Raw genomic sequence first — 18,705 nt, 5'->3', positions numbered from 1 at the left:
AGCACAGGAAATAGCTCCTTGAGTAATTTTGTTAGAATCGGGTCTAGCTGATATCAAAAAAGCCGGTATCAAAAAATTCAAGTGTCCCCATTGACACCTGGTCAGGGAGGTTCAGGAAATTTTTAGGGGGAAAACCTGTTGAAAGTCTCAGTTGGATTTAGCAACGATTCAGGTTTAACTGGTCGACGGGGGGCTAACAAAACTATTGTTTCTTCCTGGTGGCACTGACGCAGATTTTTCTATTTCTACACTAGCATAATCCTTGCCTGACATTTGCGTCAGAAGCCAAGCCTCTAACTCTGCTATCTTTAACTGAAGACGATAGTTCTCCTCCTTGTTTTTGCTACAACAATCACAGTGATAAGGCATTTTAATGATACTTAGCATCGGTTGTTCAGGGGTGAGTAGTTCCGTTAATTATGTCCAAAAAGAGTCCCGGTGTAGTAAAGTTGGGTAAGAGGTCAACAGATAAAAATATTGCGTTGGTAAAACACTTAAAATAGAATTTTGACCAATAAGTTTATATAGAGTTAATTCGAAAAAAGTTTGGCAGGTAGCCAGGTAGGTAACAGCAGGCAGCGTACAGCACGTCAACAATCCGCAATCTCAACAATCCCATAATGCAGTTCCATCCCACATGAAAAAGCCCAGCGTCTTCACGGTCAGCCATCTTCCCCAGGTCTCCCTCTCTCTCCTCAGCAAGGAGCCAGAGTTCTAAAAAGTACAAACTAAAAGTTTGGGTGGGTTCAGATGGGTTCGCCAAGTGAGGAAGGTTTCCAGTTAACACCTATATAACCAGCAAAGGGTAGTTCAGAACTAACCAGTGACAAATATAAAGGATCAGTTCAGGTCACTGGCTAGTTCTGAACTATCTTTACCTGGTCATTTGATTCTTACTTAGGAAGTTTGCTGAACACAGTCGAGTAATTTGACTTTGTATATTTTACACCTTTGCATGAGGAGGCACACCAGACGATGGACAAAGGTGCCGAAGTGCGAAACTGGCCTGTGTGATTGGCAATCCTTGACAGTTTGGCCAGCGTTTATCCGCTTAGAATCTATTTAGTCAGCCAAAAAAACTTAATTTACCAGCTGACAAACTCTACCCCACATGGACACAAACACACACGCATACAGCACGTGAACGCACGCACACACACATACACAAACACACACGCATACAGCACGTGAACGCACGCACACACACAAACACACACGCATACAGCATGTGAACACACACACACACACATACACAAATACACACGCATACAGCACGTGAACGTACACACACACACATACACAAACACACACGCATACAGCACGTGAACGCACGCACACACACAAACACACACGCATACAGCATGTGAACGCACACACACACACATACACAAATACACACGCATACAGCACGTGAACGCACACACACACACATACACAAACACACAGCATGTGAACGCACACATACACAAACACACAGGGTAACAATAAAGCAATGGTTTGACCGTGTCAAACGATAAATTGAGTTAATTCTGAAAAAGAGGTAAAAGAACATCCAGTTATACGTCAGTCACAAAGATCCAGGAAGCTGCCACGGCAGTTCTGATGATTTACCGTAACAGAGTTGTCTGTAACTGGATTAATCTCGTGGAGGGACATGGTCATCTGACATTCATGTTCCTTGGAGGATGATGGGTCTTCTGTGGGACGCGGCTTTGTAATAATAAGCAACGACCCTGAAACGTTTCGAGACATTTCTCCAGCCGCTTGACAGCAGCAGCACGAGCAGTTTGCACGACAAGACAATGCAGTTGAGGAGGAGGCTGTAGAGGAGTTTTAGAATACAATAGAACCAACAAATACACACACACACACAATGGCCACTTCCACACACCAGACACAATATGTTGGCCACTCCAACACACACCACACACAATATGTTGGCCACTCCAACACACACCACACACAATATGTTGGCCACTCCAACACACACCACACACAATATGTTGGCCACTCCAACACACACCACACACAATATGTTGGCCACTCCAACACACGCCAGACACAATATGTTGGCCACTTCCACACACAATATGTTGGCCACTCCAACACACACCACACACAATATGTTGGCCACTCCAACACACACCACACACAATATGTTGGCCACTCCAACACACGCCAGACACAATATGTTGGCCACTCCAACACACACCACACACAATATGTTGGCCACTCCAACACACACCACACACAATATGTTGGCCACTCCAACACACGCCAGACACAATATGTTGGCCACTTCCACACACAATATGTTGGCCACTCCAACACACACCACACACAGTATGTTGGCCACTCCAACACACACCACACACAATATGTTGGCCACTCCAACACACGCCAGACACAATATGTTGGCCACTTCCACACACAATATGTTGGCCACTCCAACACACACCACACACAGTATGTTGGCCACTCCCACACACCACACACAGTATGTTGGCCACTCTCACACACCGTACCTCTGTCCCCCCTGCTTCTCCAGGTCAGGGTGCTGTTCTCCAAAGGCCCCTTCATCTCCATTTTCGCCAGTGACCCCCACATCATCATCAAGGCCATCAACCAGAACCTGAACAGCGTTCTCCGGGACTCCAACATCAACGGCCACGACTACATGAGGAACATCGTCCACCTGCCCGTGTTTCTGAACAGCCGCGGCCTGAGCAGTGCCAAGAAGATGTGTGCCCCCGTCCCCACCAACGGAGACACTGGGAACGCTGACGGTAATCAGTACCAGTCGGACGGTAAAAAAAGAAACTCACTTACACGCGCGCGCACACTCACACACACGCCCGCGCGTGTGTGACGGGATCTTGGACCACGCGGACACGTGTGGACGTGGGGGAGACCCACATTCAGATCTGTGCATGTTCTGTCGGTACACAAATACGTGTCATGTTGTTGCCGCTGGTATCGTCACTGGTGTCTAATGGACATTGTCTCCCGTTTCTGCCTGTCCCTGCGTCCATGTTCAGGCTGGCACGAGGAGCTGGACAGGAAGCTATCGCAGCACAGCATCGGGGAGATGACCAAGTTTGGCAGCAAGAGCACACTGAACCGACGGGTAAGAGGGACAGGGTGTGGCCTGCGGGGCTGCCGCCATTCGCAGAATAATCCTTGATTGGGTGGGGGGAGAGGGGGGCGGGGGCAGGTCAAAAGGGAAAAGATCTAAAGATATGGATGTATAACTCCATGTCCACACAGTGACACTCAACCTTACGCAGGTGCTTTGTAGTGTCATAGTTTTTAGCCTTTTCATCTTCCAATAACAATCCAGACATTCCCAGGTTTTCCCGAAATCCTGCTTGTAAAATCCATCAGTTCAGGAGGGAATGGACCTCTTTTCTCGTCATACGCACTGTGCTTCAATGAATAGGCCGCCATTTCGCATGCAGAGACTCCCGATACCACGTTGGACAGCGTGATTTAAAGACTTAGTGTATCAGGAGGTTCTGATCACATTGTGTTTTTAAAATTCAGTGTGTCAGTTCACTTGCTGCTCTTACTCTCGCTTTAATCTAATGAGGCCTTAATCTAATCCACCATTGTTTTCTTCCCACCAAACCACATGATGGAAGATTAGCGCGAGTTGCCAGCTGGAAGCCTCCTGACCACTGCCTTCGCCGTTGTCTCACAGTTCTCTCACCTGTTTCGGAGAGTTAAGACAGAGGTTTCTGTGTTTCAGTTGCTTTGCAGTCGGCGGGCGATATTGACCGACGTGGTATTAACGGGACATTTACCAGTGTTTGAGAAGGCTTTTTACAAGACTCCCCCATGTCGTCCTCAGGCGATCGGTCAAGTGTATTTTACAAAGCCCTTTTTCACATCGGCGACCGTCAAACGGATGAAAGGAGAGTTGGGAGGCCTTATGACCGCGTACCTTGTCCCCTAAACATCTTACCGTGTGACTCCACCCTCTGCTTAGTCTACCAACCAATTGGAGAGCGGCCCCACCAATCAGGTCGACGCCCACCACCTGTCGTTTCCTTTATAGTACCCAGGCGTGACGTCACCCGTCCAGGTCCCAACAGGTTCCATCACCCTGACAACCAAGATGAGTCGTTACGAGGTCCTCTGAGCGCCAGGAGTTATTATGGTCTGCCGCTCTCTGGTCATAGGATGGAATACATATATGCATGATGCTGAAATGACATTCAACACTCAGCGAGCCATTGTTTCATTGCCGTTTCCTCTAGAGATTAAACGGCATGGACATTTCATATCACGGTTCTAGTGACCGAAATTATCACCTCATCAGTATTATCACAGTATTGTCAAAATGTGCTTATTTCCGTGTATCAAAAAGAACTGGCACAGTGAAATAATTTCACCAAGTGTTGTATTGAAAACCAACAAACAAATAAAATGAAAAGGATATTAAAGGATACTGAATGAATGAGATGTTAATGTTGAGTCTCTGTGTTCAGGATACATATCGGCGGCGTCAGATGCAGAGGACTGTCACCAGGCAGATGTCCTTCGACCTGAGCAAGCTGCTTGTGACGGAGGACTGGTTCAGTGACATCAGCCCCCAGACCATGAGAAGACTCCTCAACATCGTCTCTGTCACAGGTGGGACACTGACACACACACACACACAGGCACACACACACACAGACGCACGCACACACGCACACAGACACACGCACACAGACACACACACACACAGAGACACACACACAGTAATGACTCTGTTTACCACTGCGCTTAGCATTGACATTGGTGTTGGTTTTTGTTCTGACCATGCTGTTGTTACCGTCTGCAGGTCGTCTGCTGAGGGCCAATCAGATTACATTTAACTGGGACAGACTGGCGTCATGGATCAACCTGACAGAGACGTGGCCCTACAGGACGTCCTGGCTCATCCTGTTCCTGGAGGAGACAGACGGAATCCCAGACCAGGCTGCCCTCAAGACCATCTACGAGAGGTAATGTAGTCCCCTTAAAACTAAACCTGATACTATACTAGAAGTAATGTAGTCTTAAAACTGCACTCAATACAGTATCAGAACTAATAGTCTTAAAACTACGCCCAGTATTATATCAGAGGTAATGTAGTCCCCTTAAAACTACAGCAATATTATATTAGATTCAATGTAGTCTAATAACTACACCTAATACTATATCAGAGGTAATGTAGTCTTAAAACTATACCTAATACTATATCAGAGGTAATGTAGTCTTAAAACTATACCTAATACTATATCAGAGGTTATGTAGTCTTGAAACAACACCCAATACTATATCAGAGGTAATGTAGTCTTAAAACTAAACCCGATACTATATCAGATGTAATGTAGTTACACCCAAGAGTATATCAAAGGCAATGTAGTGCACTTAAATTTACACCCAACACTTTATCAGGGGTGATCTTAAAACTTCACCTAATACTATCTATCAGAGGTGATGTAGAGTACCCTTAGAACTACACCCAATGCTGTTCATTAGAGGTAATGTAGAGTCTCCTTAGAACTACACCCAATACTATCTATCAGACGTGATGTTGAGTCTCCTTAAAACTACACCCAGTACAATCTATCAGAGGTAATGTAGAGAGTCCCCTAAAACTACACCCAATACTATTTGTCAGAGGTAATGTAGAGTCTCCTTAAAACACATTTTTAATAAAGATTCTTTATGTTGCATTTATTTTTTGTGAGTAATCTTTAAATAATTGTTTAACAGGAATCTTTAAATCTACATAGCAATCACTGTCCTGACCTGTCTTCATATTTCACATATCTATTCAATCTGTGTTCTCATGTTTCAGGATCTCCAAGAACATTCCCACCACTAAAGACGTTGAGCCCCTGTTGGAGATCGACGGGGACGTGCGAAGCTTCGAGGTGTTCCTCTCCTCTCGCACACCAGTCCTGAACGCCCGCGACATCAAAACCTTCCTTCCTTGTACTGTCAACCTGGACCCCAAACTACGAGAGATCATCGCAGGTAATGGAGAACATAGTGATGGAGAACATAGTCATGGAGAACATAGTGATGGAGAACATAGTGATGGAGAACATAGTGATGGAGAACAAAGTGATGGAGAACATAGTGATGGAGAACATAGTGATGGAGAACATAGTGATGGAGAACAAAGTGATGGAGAACAAAAAAATATTTGATCCCCTGCTGATTTTGTTCATTTGCCCACTAACAAAGTCTATAATTTTAATGGTAGGTTTATTTGAACAGTGAGAGACAGAATAACAAAACATCTTTCTGATTGACAGGGGATCAAATACTTATTTCACTCATTAAAATGCAAATCAATTTATAAAATTTTTAGTGGACAAACGTACAAAATCAGCAGGGGATCAAATCCTTTCTTTCCGCTCACTGTAACTGTGTTAGTTTCTCACCAAATGATCAGATTCCATCAGAGTCAGTGTGATACGTCTTAGATTTATTCCAGATGGCATCCTGGTCTTTTCCAATTGAATTACAGTTGTCTATGATTTGGATACAGTTTGGATTTAGCGGATGAATGACTGATTTGAATTATTTTAATTTCTTTCCGTCTGCTTCCCCTTGTCTTCTTTAGAAGGGCATGCCTCAGGTGAGGGGTTGAATAGCTAGCCGTGTCTGTGATTCAAATAATTAGTCTGTTTAAAACCTTTAGCGGTAACCTTTTCGAGTTAAGATGTATGTGTGCCATGTCCAGAGGCAGATCCAACTGTTTTCATAAAGAGGCAGACCACTTTCTTAAACTGGATTAAATGTCAACCGTGTCAACCGTGTCGACCGTGTCGACCGTGTCAACCGTGTCTTGTCCATCTCCAGACGTGAGGGCCGCCAGGGAACAGATGAGCATGGGAGCGATGACCTATCCCAGCATGCCGTGCCAGGAGGCCGCTCCCCGCCCGGCCTCCATGTACAGCCAGCAGTCGGGCATGTCGGGCTGCTCCCCGTCCGCCTCCTTCAACGGGCCCTTCAACCCTGCGGGAGTCGGACCTCCTCCACCCCACAGCAGCTACTACAGCGGCCTGGCCGGGCCCCAGCACCCCTTCTACAACAGGGTGGGTTTCAGGGAGGGAGCGCTCAGCCGCGGGTCCCTTCTCAGTCCTCCTGGGCCGTCCCTTCTCAGTCCTCCTGGGCCGTCCCTTCTCAGTCCTCCTGGGCCGTCCCTCTTCAGTCCTCCTGGGCCGTCCCTCTTCAGTCCTCCTGGGCCGTGTCTTCTCAGGCTGAGTTGTAGGTGGTCTGAATCGAAGCCTCGGTCATGTCAGTAGCTGATTCGGTTATGCGTTGCCCACTGAGCGATTCCCAGGTGGTGGAACAAAGGGATTTGGACCTTGACGCGTCACCTCACTATTCACACCAGGCATTTAGTCACCTTTTTATTTATTATATATTTTGGTTTGTCATCTGTATGTTATTTATAGTTTTGCATTGTTTCAGTTTTCCCAATTCATGTGACCCAAAACGTGTACAGTACATACATACACAAACAGACACATGAACAGATACCTACATGCACACTTACACACAAACACGCTCTACACACGTATGTACACCGCGTTCCAAATTTTTATGCAAATTATATTTTACACTGATTTTCCAAAATAGTAAATGCAAATGACAGTCAGTGTAATTTCCAAGTTGTCAACTGTCAAATTTCATTGAACAAATCACCCAATGAAAACAGTATGTTTTCCACAATTTTTTTTTTTTAAATGCACTGTTCCAAATGATCATGCACAACCGAGTTGCAAAACATTTTATAGGTTGTAAAGAACTGAAAATGGTCATCTGTTGAACTTGCAGCATTAGGAGGTCATATTTACTGAAATCAAAAGGATGGGGGCCACATCATGAGTTTCTCTCCTTTTATAGCAGCCAATGACACAGAGGTATTCTCTGCAGCATGAAATCGTACATTGTCATGCATGAAGATGATTTTGCTACGGAAGGCACAAGAAAGTGGTCATTCAGAAACTCCATACTTTGCCGAGGTCATTTACACACCTACAGGGACCCTAAAGGGGCCTACCCGCTCTCTCCCCATGATTCCAGCCCAAAACATGACCCCGCCACCTCCTTGCTGCCGTCACAGCCTTATTGGGACATGGTGGACATCCACCAACCATCCACTTCTCCATCCACCAACCATCCACTACTCCATCCACCAACCATCCACTACTCCATCCATCTGGACCATCCACCAACCATCCACTACTCCATCCATCTGGACCATCCACCAACCATCCGCTACTCCATCCATCTGGACCATCCACCAACCATCCACTACTCCATCCATCTGGACCATCCACCAACCATCCACTACTCCATCCATCTGGACCATCCACTACTCCATCCATCTGGACCATCCACCAACCATCCGCTACTCCATCCATCTGGACCATCCACCAACCATCCACTACTCCATCCATCTGGACCATCCACCAACCATCCACTACTCCATCCATCTGGACCATCCACCAACCATCCGCTACTCCATCCATCTGGACCATCCACCAACCATCCACTACTCCATCCATCTGGACCATCCACCAACCATCCACTACTCCATCCATCTGGACCATCCACCAACCATCCACTACTCCATCCATCTGGACCATCCACCAACCATCCTCTGGAGGATCCTACACCTTGATGTTCACGGGACTCCGGATGCACCAGCAGCTTCAAATACCTGTTTGCTGCTTTGTAATGGCAGTTTAGCAGCTGCTCTCTTAATCCAAGGAATTTGTCTGGCAATAACCTTCCTCATTGTACCTTTACCTGCACGAACCCATCTGTGCTCTGGATCAGCCACAAATCTCTTTACAGTAAAATGATCCCGCTTAAGTTTTGGTGAAATATCTAATGTTTTCATACCTCGTCCAAGGCATTGCACTATTTGACGCTTTTCCACAGCAGAGATAGATCCCTTTTCTTTCCCATATTGCCTGGAATCTGTGGCCTGCTTAATAATGTGGAACATCCTTCTTAAGCAGTGTGCTTTTAATTGGGCTCACCTGGCAAACTAATTATCACAGGTGTCTGAGATTGATTTCAGTGATCCAGAGAGCCCGGGGACACAATACCATCCGTGAGTTTGATTGAAAAACTAAATGTTTAATGTTTATGACGCTTAATTCCAATTTGCATAATAATTTGGAACGCGAGGTCCAATTAATTATGTGTTCATTTAAATGGGGCTATTTTCATTAAAGCACACCTGTGTAGGCATCATACCATCACATAACCAGACTCCCCAATCATTGCTCGGCTGGTTTCATACTGTTGTGTTTTTTTTATTAAATGTGTTTCCTTTCTCCCTGACATCCATGGCCATCCAGCCATACTTTCCCCACCATGTTTACCAGCTGCCGCGCCAATACATGGCCAGTTTCCCCGTTCATGCACCTCCGCCACGCCCATTCCCACTTAAAACTGGCTATCTCCGGGATCCAAGCAGTGGACTTGTAAGTATTAGACTTTAGCACCGGTGTGTAGAACATAGACGTAGTGCACCTAGAAACTATTCATTATTATTATGTCATTGACAAGTACATTACTATCCTGTCATATTCTATTAACCATACGATTTACATTGCGTGAACGTAAAAATAAAAAAATCTTATTTGTGTTCTAACGGAGAAGGCGGTTCCACTAGAAACACACACACCCTGTTGCAAAAACATGCTTCCGCTCTCTCTTTCTCTTTGCGTGTCAGACCCCTCCTCCTCAAACACATTCATAGTCACACTGAAACATTGGCTTTCCTACCACAGCCCCACAGCTGCCAAGACACTGAGCACTCTTTAAATATACAACATATTATAATTATCCTCACATTGAAGCCAAATGCCCTCCCTGTTTATGTTGTTTTTGTCTCACACTTTCCCACTCTCTCTGTCTCTCCATGTCTTTGAAAGTCTGTTGTCCTTAATGTCTCGTTCACCTCTGACGATGATGATGTAATCTGTCTGTCTTCTTAATGTTCTCTCCCATCTCTGTTAAAGGCCCTAATCTTTGTCCGCCCCTTCCTCTTATGTTCTCCTCTACCACTCTTCTCCTCCTCTCCCAGCAGTTTAAGGTAGCGTCTTTGACAAAGAAGCAGGTACTGAACACCCCTTGGGTCTTGTCCCTAACACCGACTTTGTACTCCTTCCACTAATGCTGCCCTCCTCTAACACCCACAAACTAACTACCTTCAGAAGTAATCTGATCTCTGACCTTCGCTTTCCCAGCATGCACCTTGGGAACATAGCCTGCCCTTTCAAATGGGAACTGGGAATTAGAAAAGAATGCTACACAGGACACGTGTATTTGCAGACAGTATGAGCCCCCGATTAATGTCTGTGAAACCTGGGGGTGAGCAGCGCCACCGTATAATATGACATCGTAGACTTTTCTAGATTTTTTGCTGCTCCTGAACCTGCTCCTCAAGTCACACCTCTCATATCATCATCGCTATTCTGGAAAATAGTGGTGACTACAAGGCATATTAGCTCTTCACTCAAGAGTGATACAATTAACTGTTACAATAACATGACAATAAGGCTCTATTCACTGCTCATTAGTACATGACATTCAGGCTCTATTCACTGCTCAGTATAACGTGACATTCAGGCTGTATTTACCGCTCAGTATAACATTTCATTCAGGCTCCATTCACCGCTCAGTATAACATGACATTCAGGCTGTATTTACCGCTCAGTATAACATGACATTCAGGCTGTATTTACCGCTCAGTATAACATGACATTCAGGCTGTATTTACCGCTCAGTATAACATGACATTCAGGCTGTATTTACCGCTCAGTATAACATGACATTCAGGCTGTATTTACCGCTCAGTATAACATGACATTCAGGCTGTATTTACCGCTCAGTATAACATGACATTCAGGCTGTATTTACCGCTCAGTATAACATGACATTCAGGCTTCATTTACCGCTCATTATAACATGGCGTTCATGCTCTATTCCCTGCTCAACATATCATAACATTCAGGCTCTTCACAAAAACAATTAAGTGTCGTGGGTTCTACAAAAGCGGTAGCTACGTGTCCAGTGTAGCTTCTAGAAATCTCCAGTAGTGTTTTGAGTGTGGCTATTTTGTGGCTCCCTCATTATGATACTGACTGATGCAAATCCTAAACGCCTTGTTAAACCATTGATCTGCTTATAGCTCTGCTGTCCTTGACGTTGCATTACTGATTTAGACCCCGTTTACAAGTACACACATTTTGTAACTTTGTAATACACACCATACATTAGTAACCCATTCTATTTAATCAGTTTATTTTTCGGTCTCAATAAGCATGTCAAATGTTGTATAATATCTGGTGCCTATAGCTGATGTCCTCTACTTACCGGAAACCGTCACACACCTGCTATGAAGACAGCGGTCCCTGTCAGAGTCGGTGGCCTTGGATGTGTAGCCTGTGGTTTCATAAAGACCCGAAACCAACCGTTGTGAATAGTGGATTAGTAATAATGTGCTTCGCTGTGCATTTTCTCCTCAGCCAGAGTGGCTTTCTTCCTGGTGTGTATCACTAAAACAAGCCTTTCCTCCATTCACCTGAGCAGTGTCACTTTTAACTGACAGAAATTGCTAGAGGGCACATCCTCATTCAAGTCAGTGCGGTGGTCCGAGGGGCTGTTTGTTCTAGTGATTTTATGTCTATGATCTAGCAATAGTTATTTATCAGTGATTGTTGGACATGCAATTTCCTGCCCCATCCAAGGTTTTTAAGTTCCGTAACAGTATTCCCCAATCGACTGACAGCTTGGGACTAGCGCCGCAGCCACCTGTTAACCTGGGGTCCGCTGTCATTCCAATGTGATGAGATCGCTCCACTCTCAACAACAATGCGTTGCAGTCCAGGTCCAAGTCTATGGGGGGTTTCACCAATTTTTTTTAGCTGTGGATTCTATTTCATTGCGTTTCTACTCATGCGGGGAGAGGTTGTGTACTGCTGAGGCTAGCACCCAATGTCACCCGAGACAGAGGATTAACCAGCAGGTCGCTGGTCACACTGCATTTGATTGTGGTTGACCCTCCGTCTGGTCGTTTGTGTTCTGGGCCCGCCCGTGTCTGACAGGGTCCGGCATCCGTGGTGTCTGCTGCCCCGGCCGTGCTGCTGAGCTCCATGAACACCGACGCAGTGTGCGAACGCGTCAAACAGATCGATGGCATCGACCAGAGCATGCTGACCCAGTACGCAGCCACCATCAAGAAGGTGAGCTTCAGCGAGGGAAGTCTCTGGCTGGGTTGTCTCTGCTATCAGCTAACCTGCCGCCTCTTCCTCCCAGGCCAATGTGAATGGTCGAGTCCTGACCCAGTGCAACATCGATGAACTGAAGAACGAAATGAAAATGAACTTTGGAGATTGGCAGCTGTTCAGGGGAACGGTGGGTTCTACACCTGGTCTCGCTGTCTTTCCATCTGCTGTATATTTGACACCAGCTTCACCTGCTGCTGCTTTGGTACATAAATCAGTCGTCTGTTCTCCGTCTTGTCCCCCTTCTTGCGCCTCCCCTTTCCTCTACCCATTCCTCCTCCACTGCCTGCTCCTCCCACTTTCTACCTCCTGCTCCTCCCTTCTCCGTCTTCCTCCTATTCCTTCTCCTCCTTTTAGGTGTTGGAGATGCGTCACGTGGAGAGCCAGGTCCTTCACGAGGAGGCGCCCAGCGAGGTGGGCAGCAGTGTGGCCGGCCACGGGGAACTGAGGCGGGAGGTGGCGCCGCCCCACGCTGGCACTGCCAGCCTCGACGTCAACTCGCCCATGTACAGCTTCAACCTGAGCTTCGAGGAGCTCAGCAACGTGGGTCTGGACGAGCCCCCCCGACACAGCAACAACACATGGATGGTGAGAGGGGTCTACGGGGCGATGCGTTAGGGGGGACCAGGAAGACTGGAACTGAGCTGTCACGCCTTGTGTGCTGAACCAGTATGTACAGGACTGTGAAGGCGAGTGTTTAATTACAATAACGCAGCACGGCGCACAACCTCCGGAAACCAGGTGATTACGGATGGGGTTGAAGGACACTGGGAACTTTCAATAAACTCCTTGGCTGTCCCTAAATCCTGCTTGAACGATTCCCAGACTCGGGGGGGGGGGTGTAAGACAAAAACATATAATCCTCCAAGCAGGGTTTCGGGGGAAAGCCAGGGACGTTCTCAGAATGTCTTAGCCCCCAGCTCAGGGCCTCGGCCCGCCTCTCAGCCTTGTGTCTCATGTCTCTGTTCTCCCCAGGCCCCCACCCACCGCACCCCCAGCATGTCCAGCCTCAACTCCCAGGAGTCGTCCAACGACATCGTCAAGCTGACGGAGAAGCAGCAGTCGGAGTACCGCAGCGCCTACCAGGAATACATCGCCCAGATGGCCACGCTGGAGGTGGCCGGAGGCGGAGGGGAGAAGCCGGTGCAGCCCCACCCCAACCAGTTCATGACCCCTTCAGAGGACAAAGCCAAGGACAAGGCCGTCATCAAGAGGGGCACCGCCAAGCCCGCCGCCGTAGACGCCCCGGACTTCACTGCGGCAGAATCGCCCCTGGACCCAATCACGGAGGAGGATGAGAAGCAGGACCCCCACGGCTCCTCCCGGACCCTGCTTGGGCGCAAGGCGTCCGGGTCCAGTGACAGGGGCAGCGGCCTGTTCCAGGGCGCCGCAGACCTCAAGATGAAGGCCGCCGGCGGTCTGCGCTACCAGAAGCTGACCAGCGACGACGAGGACTCTGAGAACTCCGACGCTCCGCTGCTGGGCGACGGGAAGAAGCCGGGCGAGCCCAGAGCGTCCTCCGGGACCGGAACCCTGGTCCTGGCTAAGGGGAAGGAGTACCTGTCCGACGCCCTGCTGGATAAGAAGGACTCGTCCGACTCCGGCGTGCGCTCCAACGAGAGCTCGCCCAACCATTCCCTTCAGGACGAGGAGGCCGACCTGTCCCAGCTGGAGAGGGCCAACCTGATCGAGCTGGACCGGGATGACAGCCAGGGCGTGGCGGCCAGGAAGAGGGGGCTGCCCAACAGTCTGAGTGGTCTCCAGGACCCGAACGTGACTCGCATGTCCATCTGTTCCGAAGACCGCTTCAGCCTGCTGGCGAGCAGCCCCGAAGAGAGCTGGCCCGCGTCCAAGAGCTACAACCTCAACCGCACGCCCAGCAACACCACCCTCAACAACAACACCAACGTTCAGCACCAGCGCACCGGACAGAGGGCCCCGGTCGGCTCCACCGACACCACCTGCTCCACCCCCACCTCCTCGTCCATCAGCGAGGTCATCCTCTCCCCGGGGTCGACCACGAGGCCCGGGCCGCACAACGAGAATGTCCGCGTGGTGCACCTGAAGAGGGGGCTGAACCCCGGGGACCCCCCGGAGATCACAACCGTGTCGTCTGACACGGTCACCTTCGGAGAGGAGCGTGAGAGCATCCTGTGAGGCCCGACAGCCTCGCCGTGCCCCACGAGGAAGGGACACCCCCTCAGAGGGAACTCCAGCAAGATGGGCAGATCGTTCACGTCTGAAAATGCATGCGCTGCTGAGTAACGTAGTTAGGCTAAATGTGTAGATAGATGACGATGTGAGAATCAGATGGTCCTTGGTGCGAACTGAGAAGCTGGGTCGTGCTACCTCACACTCCTACAGTAGAGTGAAACGGAATGAGAGCGCCAAGGTCTCGTAAGTTGTATTGTGTATTCGCGTTGTCTTGAAGTCAAGTGAAGTGACCCCTACTAACAGTCTTAATGGTGACTTGTGGAACTGACGGTAGCTAGTTTTTTACAGTGTAATTAAACACTAACGACACACCGTGACTGACGGACAGCTGTCTAGAAGTCGTCTTGCACTAGAACAAGCATGATAGCCTGAGTGTCCATTCGTTTGTGCAATCCCATCATCTCCTTGTCATTGGTTTCACAATGAGTAATGGACTTGGCCAGAGAACAGGCAGATCTTGGACCAGGCTACAACCATTTGCCTCAACAGTATTTATGTTAGTAGCTTCTGTCTGTGTCTGCTAGTGATTTATTGAGCTTGTAGGTTGGTAGAATAGAAGATTGTGTATGTATGCGCATGCGTGTGTGTGTGTGTGTGTTTGTGAGAGGCTAAATGCAGATGAACATGTGAGCCAAATGAACAAAATTGTGTGTAGGATTTGTCTTTGTCCTGTGGCAGTAAATGTCATGGAGGAGAGTCAACTCAACAGTCCTGCTCATTTCAGCAGACCCAGGGCTTTTAGCTAAGGCTTATTTTAACAATATGAGCCCTATGTGTTGTGAGTACACTTCAATGGAATAGTATGCCGTTTGGAATACAATTCTCCCTCCATTTAGGGTAAAAGGGATGGACGTTGACTCTTAGATGTGGTATTAATAGCGTTTAAACTAAGAAAGACTTACATAAGAGAAGTATCTCCAGAACATTATTGATAGCAGCTAAAGTCTGCACTTGACTCTGCCGCTTGATGTATGGGACAGCATGTCCTGCTTTGTAATTAATATTGGTTGTAAAGTGATTTGCTGTATTAGTTTGTCGTGAACGGACTTCTACCACAGCACTCGTAGAAGCCAGGAAAAAACTCGTGATTTGTGAATCCACTGTCAATGAATATATAAACTGAAATTAAGCAAAATAGAAGCATTTTACAGGCATCGGATTCACAAATGGAGCCCTGAAGATTATTGTTGCATGCGTAACTAACAAGCAAAATCCACACGCAAATTAGTTAAAAGTTCAGACAGACTGCTGTCCTGTGTTTTTGCTTGCACCTTGATGTTGTTTAGTGTCCACCGCCTCGCCGGAGGACAAACATGTAGAGAAAAAAAATAACATGAGTGATATTCTGTCTATGAAAAGACGTTAGGTGCCGTCAGACCTGGTCTGACTGAAAAATAAAATCTGAATGTCAGTGGCTTGCGGAGTCTGTTCTTTTGTATGTACCCACATAACCCTGCGTTCGGACTGACATCTGCATGTCACAACTGATAGGCGTAAACCAGTATTCTCATATTTTCACACAGCAGTTTTTCCTTAACATACGCCAGCAGGCGGCGTGCTCTCCACAAAAACATAGTACTAGTAAGCGCTATATTATATAATATGTATAAAAGATGCTATTTAGCAGATGCTTTCTATGCTAAGCGTCTGACAGTCATGCAGGCATTCGTTGATATCTGGTTTGCTTGGCACAGGGAATTGAACCTAACGACATGAGTGCTGTGAATGAAAGAATTGCTCGTGTGGATGGTTCCCAGCTCACCATCCTGGCTAACAACCGGAGAAGATTAAGAAACTGTCTTCAGTACATTACGCTTTGTTATATTGTTATCCAAACCTAGTCTCTTGAGATTTAAATAGCAAGTTAATGGGATGCCCAACCTTTTTTAATGTGGGGGAATGCAAGTACAACGTCAGAGACTGAAATTGGGTAATGTAAATCAATATGGATATTAACATTGTTGTACAGCATAAGGAATTCAATTTATTATCGTATAAAAGTGCAATTTACAACATGTCTTTGAAAAAAATGCAGCACAATAAAACGAATATTATCTGCAACAGAACTGGCGATATACAGAGAGGGTGTATGTCTTAATCTTTATATACATAAGTGAGTGCCTATTAGTCTGTGGTAACAGCAAATGTCCCCGTTTTTTTCATGTGCCTCCTTAACAAAAAGGCAAACTGCTGTTGTGGAAAGATAACTTGCTTCATTACTCTTCATTCCGTCTGTCGGTCGTTGTGTTATTATTGTCAGCGAGGTATCATTCTTTCGTTGGATGAAACGATATCAGGCCAGTAAATGGATAACATTTTAAAACAAGATATATTTCCTTTCAGGAAAATAAAACGTGACAACTCAATAGCAAATCCAGCCAGCCAGTGGGGGGGAGCACGACGTCCTGTTTCAAACACCTGTAAAAGATGGTGTAGAGAAAATAGGTTGATCATGTTGAAAGAGATGCCATGCTAACGCAAAAACTGGGAAGTGGACAGCCACACACTGGCGCCTGCGAGGAAGCCATCGTTTGTTTTACGCTAACCATGCACTGAATGTGCGCCATATTCCTTCCGCAGAGCACTTTAAATCATGGCCCACAGGGTACTCATTGAAAAAAATAGTTTGCTATTTGGAACGCAAGCTGTAGAAAGAAATAATGGGCAATCTCCAAGCAGAAGGAGGCGAGGAATAGGCAACATCCTGACAACCTCTAAGTACAACGTGGGAATGGATCTATGCTAGAACTATAATGACTCTGGCTGGCGCCGGCTTCCTTACAGACAGCTATCTACAGACCAGTAGTTTTCAGGAACCCACAACCACCCACTGGAGCAGCCAGCCTGTCTATTATGTGGCCATAGACTATTATTTCATGATACAGTAGATTATTCCATGTAGAGCGGTTTCATATGGTCAACAACATACATTTACGTCATTTAGCAGACGCTCCCATTCTGAGCGGCATAGCAGTAGCCTACTGAGTACGCAGATTACTGGCCCCTCGTGGGAACCGAACCGACAATCCTGGCGTTGCAAGCGCCTAGCCAATTTAACAGTCGATACTCTACTCTCTAGAACACCCGATTGTCTCAGTGCTTAATAGTTTTTAACCATTCCAGCTAAATAAAATAATAAAAATGCACGGTTTTAAATTGAAAGAAAGACTTACCCAGGCAGCAGAGGAGGGTTTAGCTGTCATTAGTCCCTGTGAGCTGGTCACTTGACTGTGAAAACACAAAAGGCAACCACTGTTCAATTTGCCCCATTACAGATCGAGGTATCTGACACTGCCGTCAGTAGGTACAGTGGTCACTGTATAAGGCAGCGTGTCCGTTTAACAGTAAGTAGCCTAACGATCATACAGGTGAAATACAAAAGCGGTATGTGAATAATGTTGATTCAGTGTTTATTCTACAATATTTTCCTGTCAGAAGATGTAAGCAAAAGTTAAATACAAAAGTTAATTAAACAAGGTTAAACAAACCCTTTGTGGGTTTGGAGTAGCTATAGCTTTCAGCCCTAGACATCGTGCGGTTACACAGATAAACTAGACCAGGTTTGGTTTAATTCTGTTTTTATTATATAAAAAAAGTACACAGAAAACAACGCACATGATTAAGAACAGTCGAGTTTAGACAAAAATAATACAACTGTTATTTCCAGTGCTTGACCTCGGTGGGACTCGTTTACTGGCACTGCTTTATTCTGCTGATTGAGCTCCTGATCCTCTTACTGATTAAGTTAGATGCCTTGCGGAACTCCTACACACCTTGTGGAACTCCTACACGTAAGTGCAAACAGTACACACACCCAAAACGAGTTCCGGGGTATTTCCGTTCCAGGTCAAGCAATTAATTTTTGCACTGTGGCCCTCAGAGGTAGCTTACAATGTTTCAGGTTTTCTAAACCATCCTAAACAAAAGGCCATTATTGGTCAAATACACTTGTTAAATTATTACCTGAAAAGTGAGGAGGTTGATGTCTGTGTTGATGGTTGCTAGGGGATTCCTGGGTGACGCTGCGTGTCCCAACCGCCGCGGATGATACTGGCAACTGGAGACGTTTGAGCTAGAGTCCAGTGCGATCTGCAGGTCTAAGATATAGTCTATAACATGCTGCAATATCTCAATTTTACTGACGTTTTTATTTTGTGGCAGGCTGGGAACTAGTTCCTTTAGCATATTGTAG

The 18,705-nt window shown here is 46.7% G+C and overlaps 1 protein-coding gene across 7 annotated transcripts in view; it reads left to right on the top strand.

Annotated features, from left to right (window-relative positions):
• Positions 1-15,928, top strand: part of kidins220b (kinase D-interacting substrate 220b) — a 31,432-nt gene extending 15,504 nt beyond the window's left edge. The window contains exons 19-30 of one of the 7 annotated variants that reach the window (XM_034296794.1): positions 2,549-2,786; positions 3,039-3,127; positions 4,491-4,635; positions 4,829-4,991; positions 5,834-6,012; positions 6,847-7,082; positions 9,366-9,491; positions 10,097-10,129; positions 12,120-12,257; positions 12,331-12,429; positions 12,657-12,887; positions 13,275-15,928. In XM_034296794.1, coding sequence (XP_034152685.1) covers positions 2,549-2,786; positions 3,039-3,127; positions 4,491-4,635; positions 4,829-4,991; positions 5,834-6,012; positions 6,847-7,082; positions 9,366-9,491; positions 10,097-10,129; positions 12,120-12,257; positions 12,331-12,429; positions 12,657-12,887; positions 13,275-14,456 — 2,859 coding nt within the window. In that variant the 3' untranslated portion in view covers positions 14,457-15,928. Of the gene's footprint in view, positions 1-2,548; positions 2,808-3,038; positions 3,128-4,490; positions 4,636-4,828; positions 4,992-5,833; positions 6,013-6,846; positions 7,083-9,365; positions 9,492-10,096; positions 10,130-12,119; positions 12,258-12,330; positions 12,430-12,656; positions 12,888-13,274 lie in introns of all 7 variants that reach the window. The other 6 variants (XM_034296793.1, XM_034296792.1, XM_034296796.1 and 3 more) reach the window with 6 other exon arrangements.
• Positions 15,929-18,705: the final 2,777 nt, after the last annotated feature.

This window comes from Esox lucius, chromosome 14 (genome assembly GCF_011004845.1).
Source record: "Esox lucius isolate fEsoLuc1 chromosome 14, fEsoLuc1.pri, whole genome shotgun sequence".
Classification (NCBI taxonomy): Eukaryota; Metazoa; Chordata; class Actinopteri; order Esociformes; family Esocidae; genus Esox; species Esox lucius.
The sequence above is the reverse complement of the archived record's forward strand: the minus strand, read 5'-3'. Positions and strand labels throughout refer to the sequence as shown.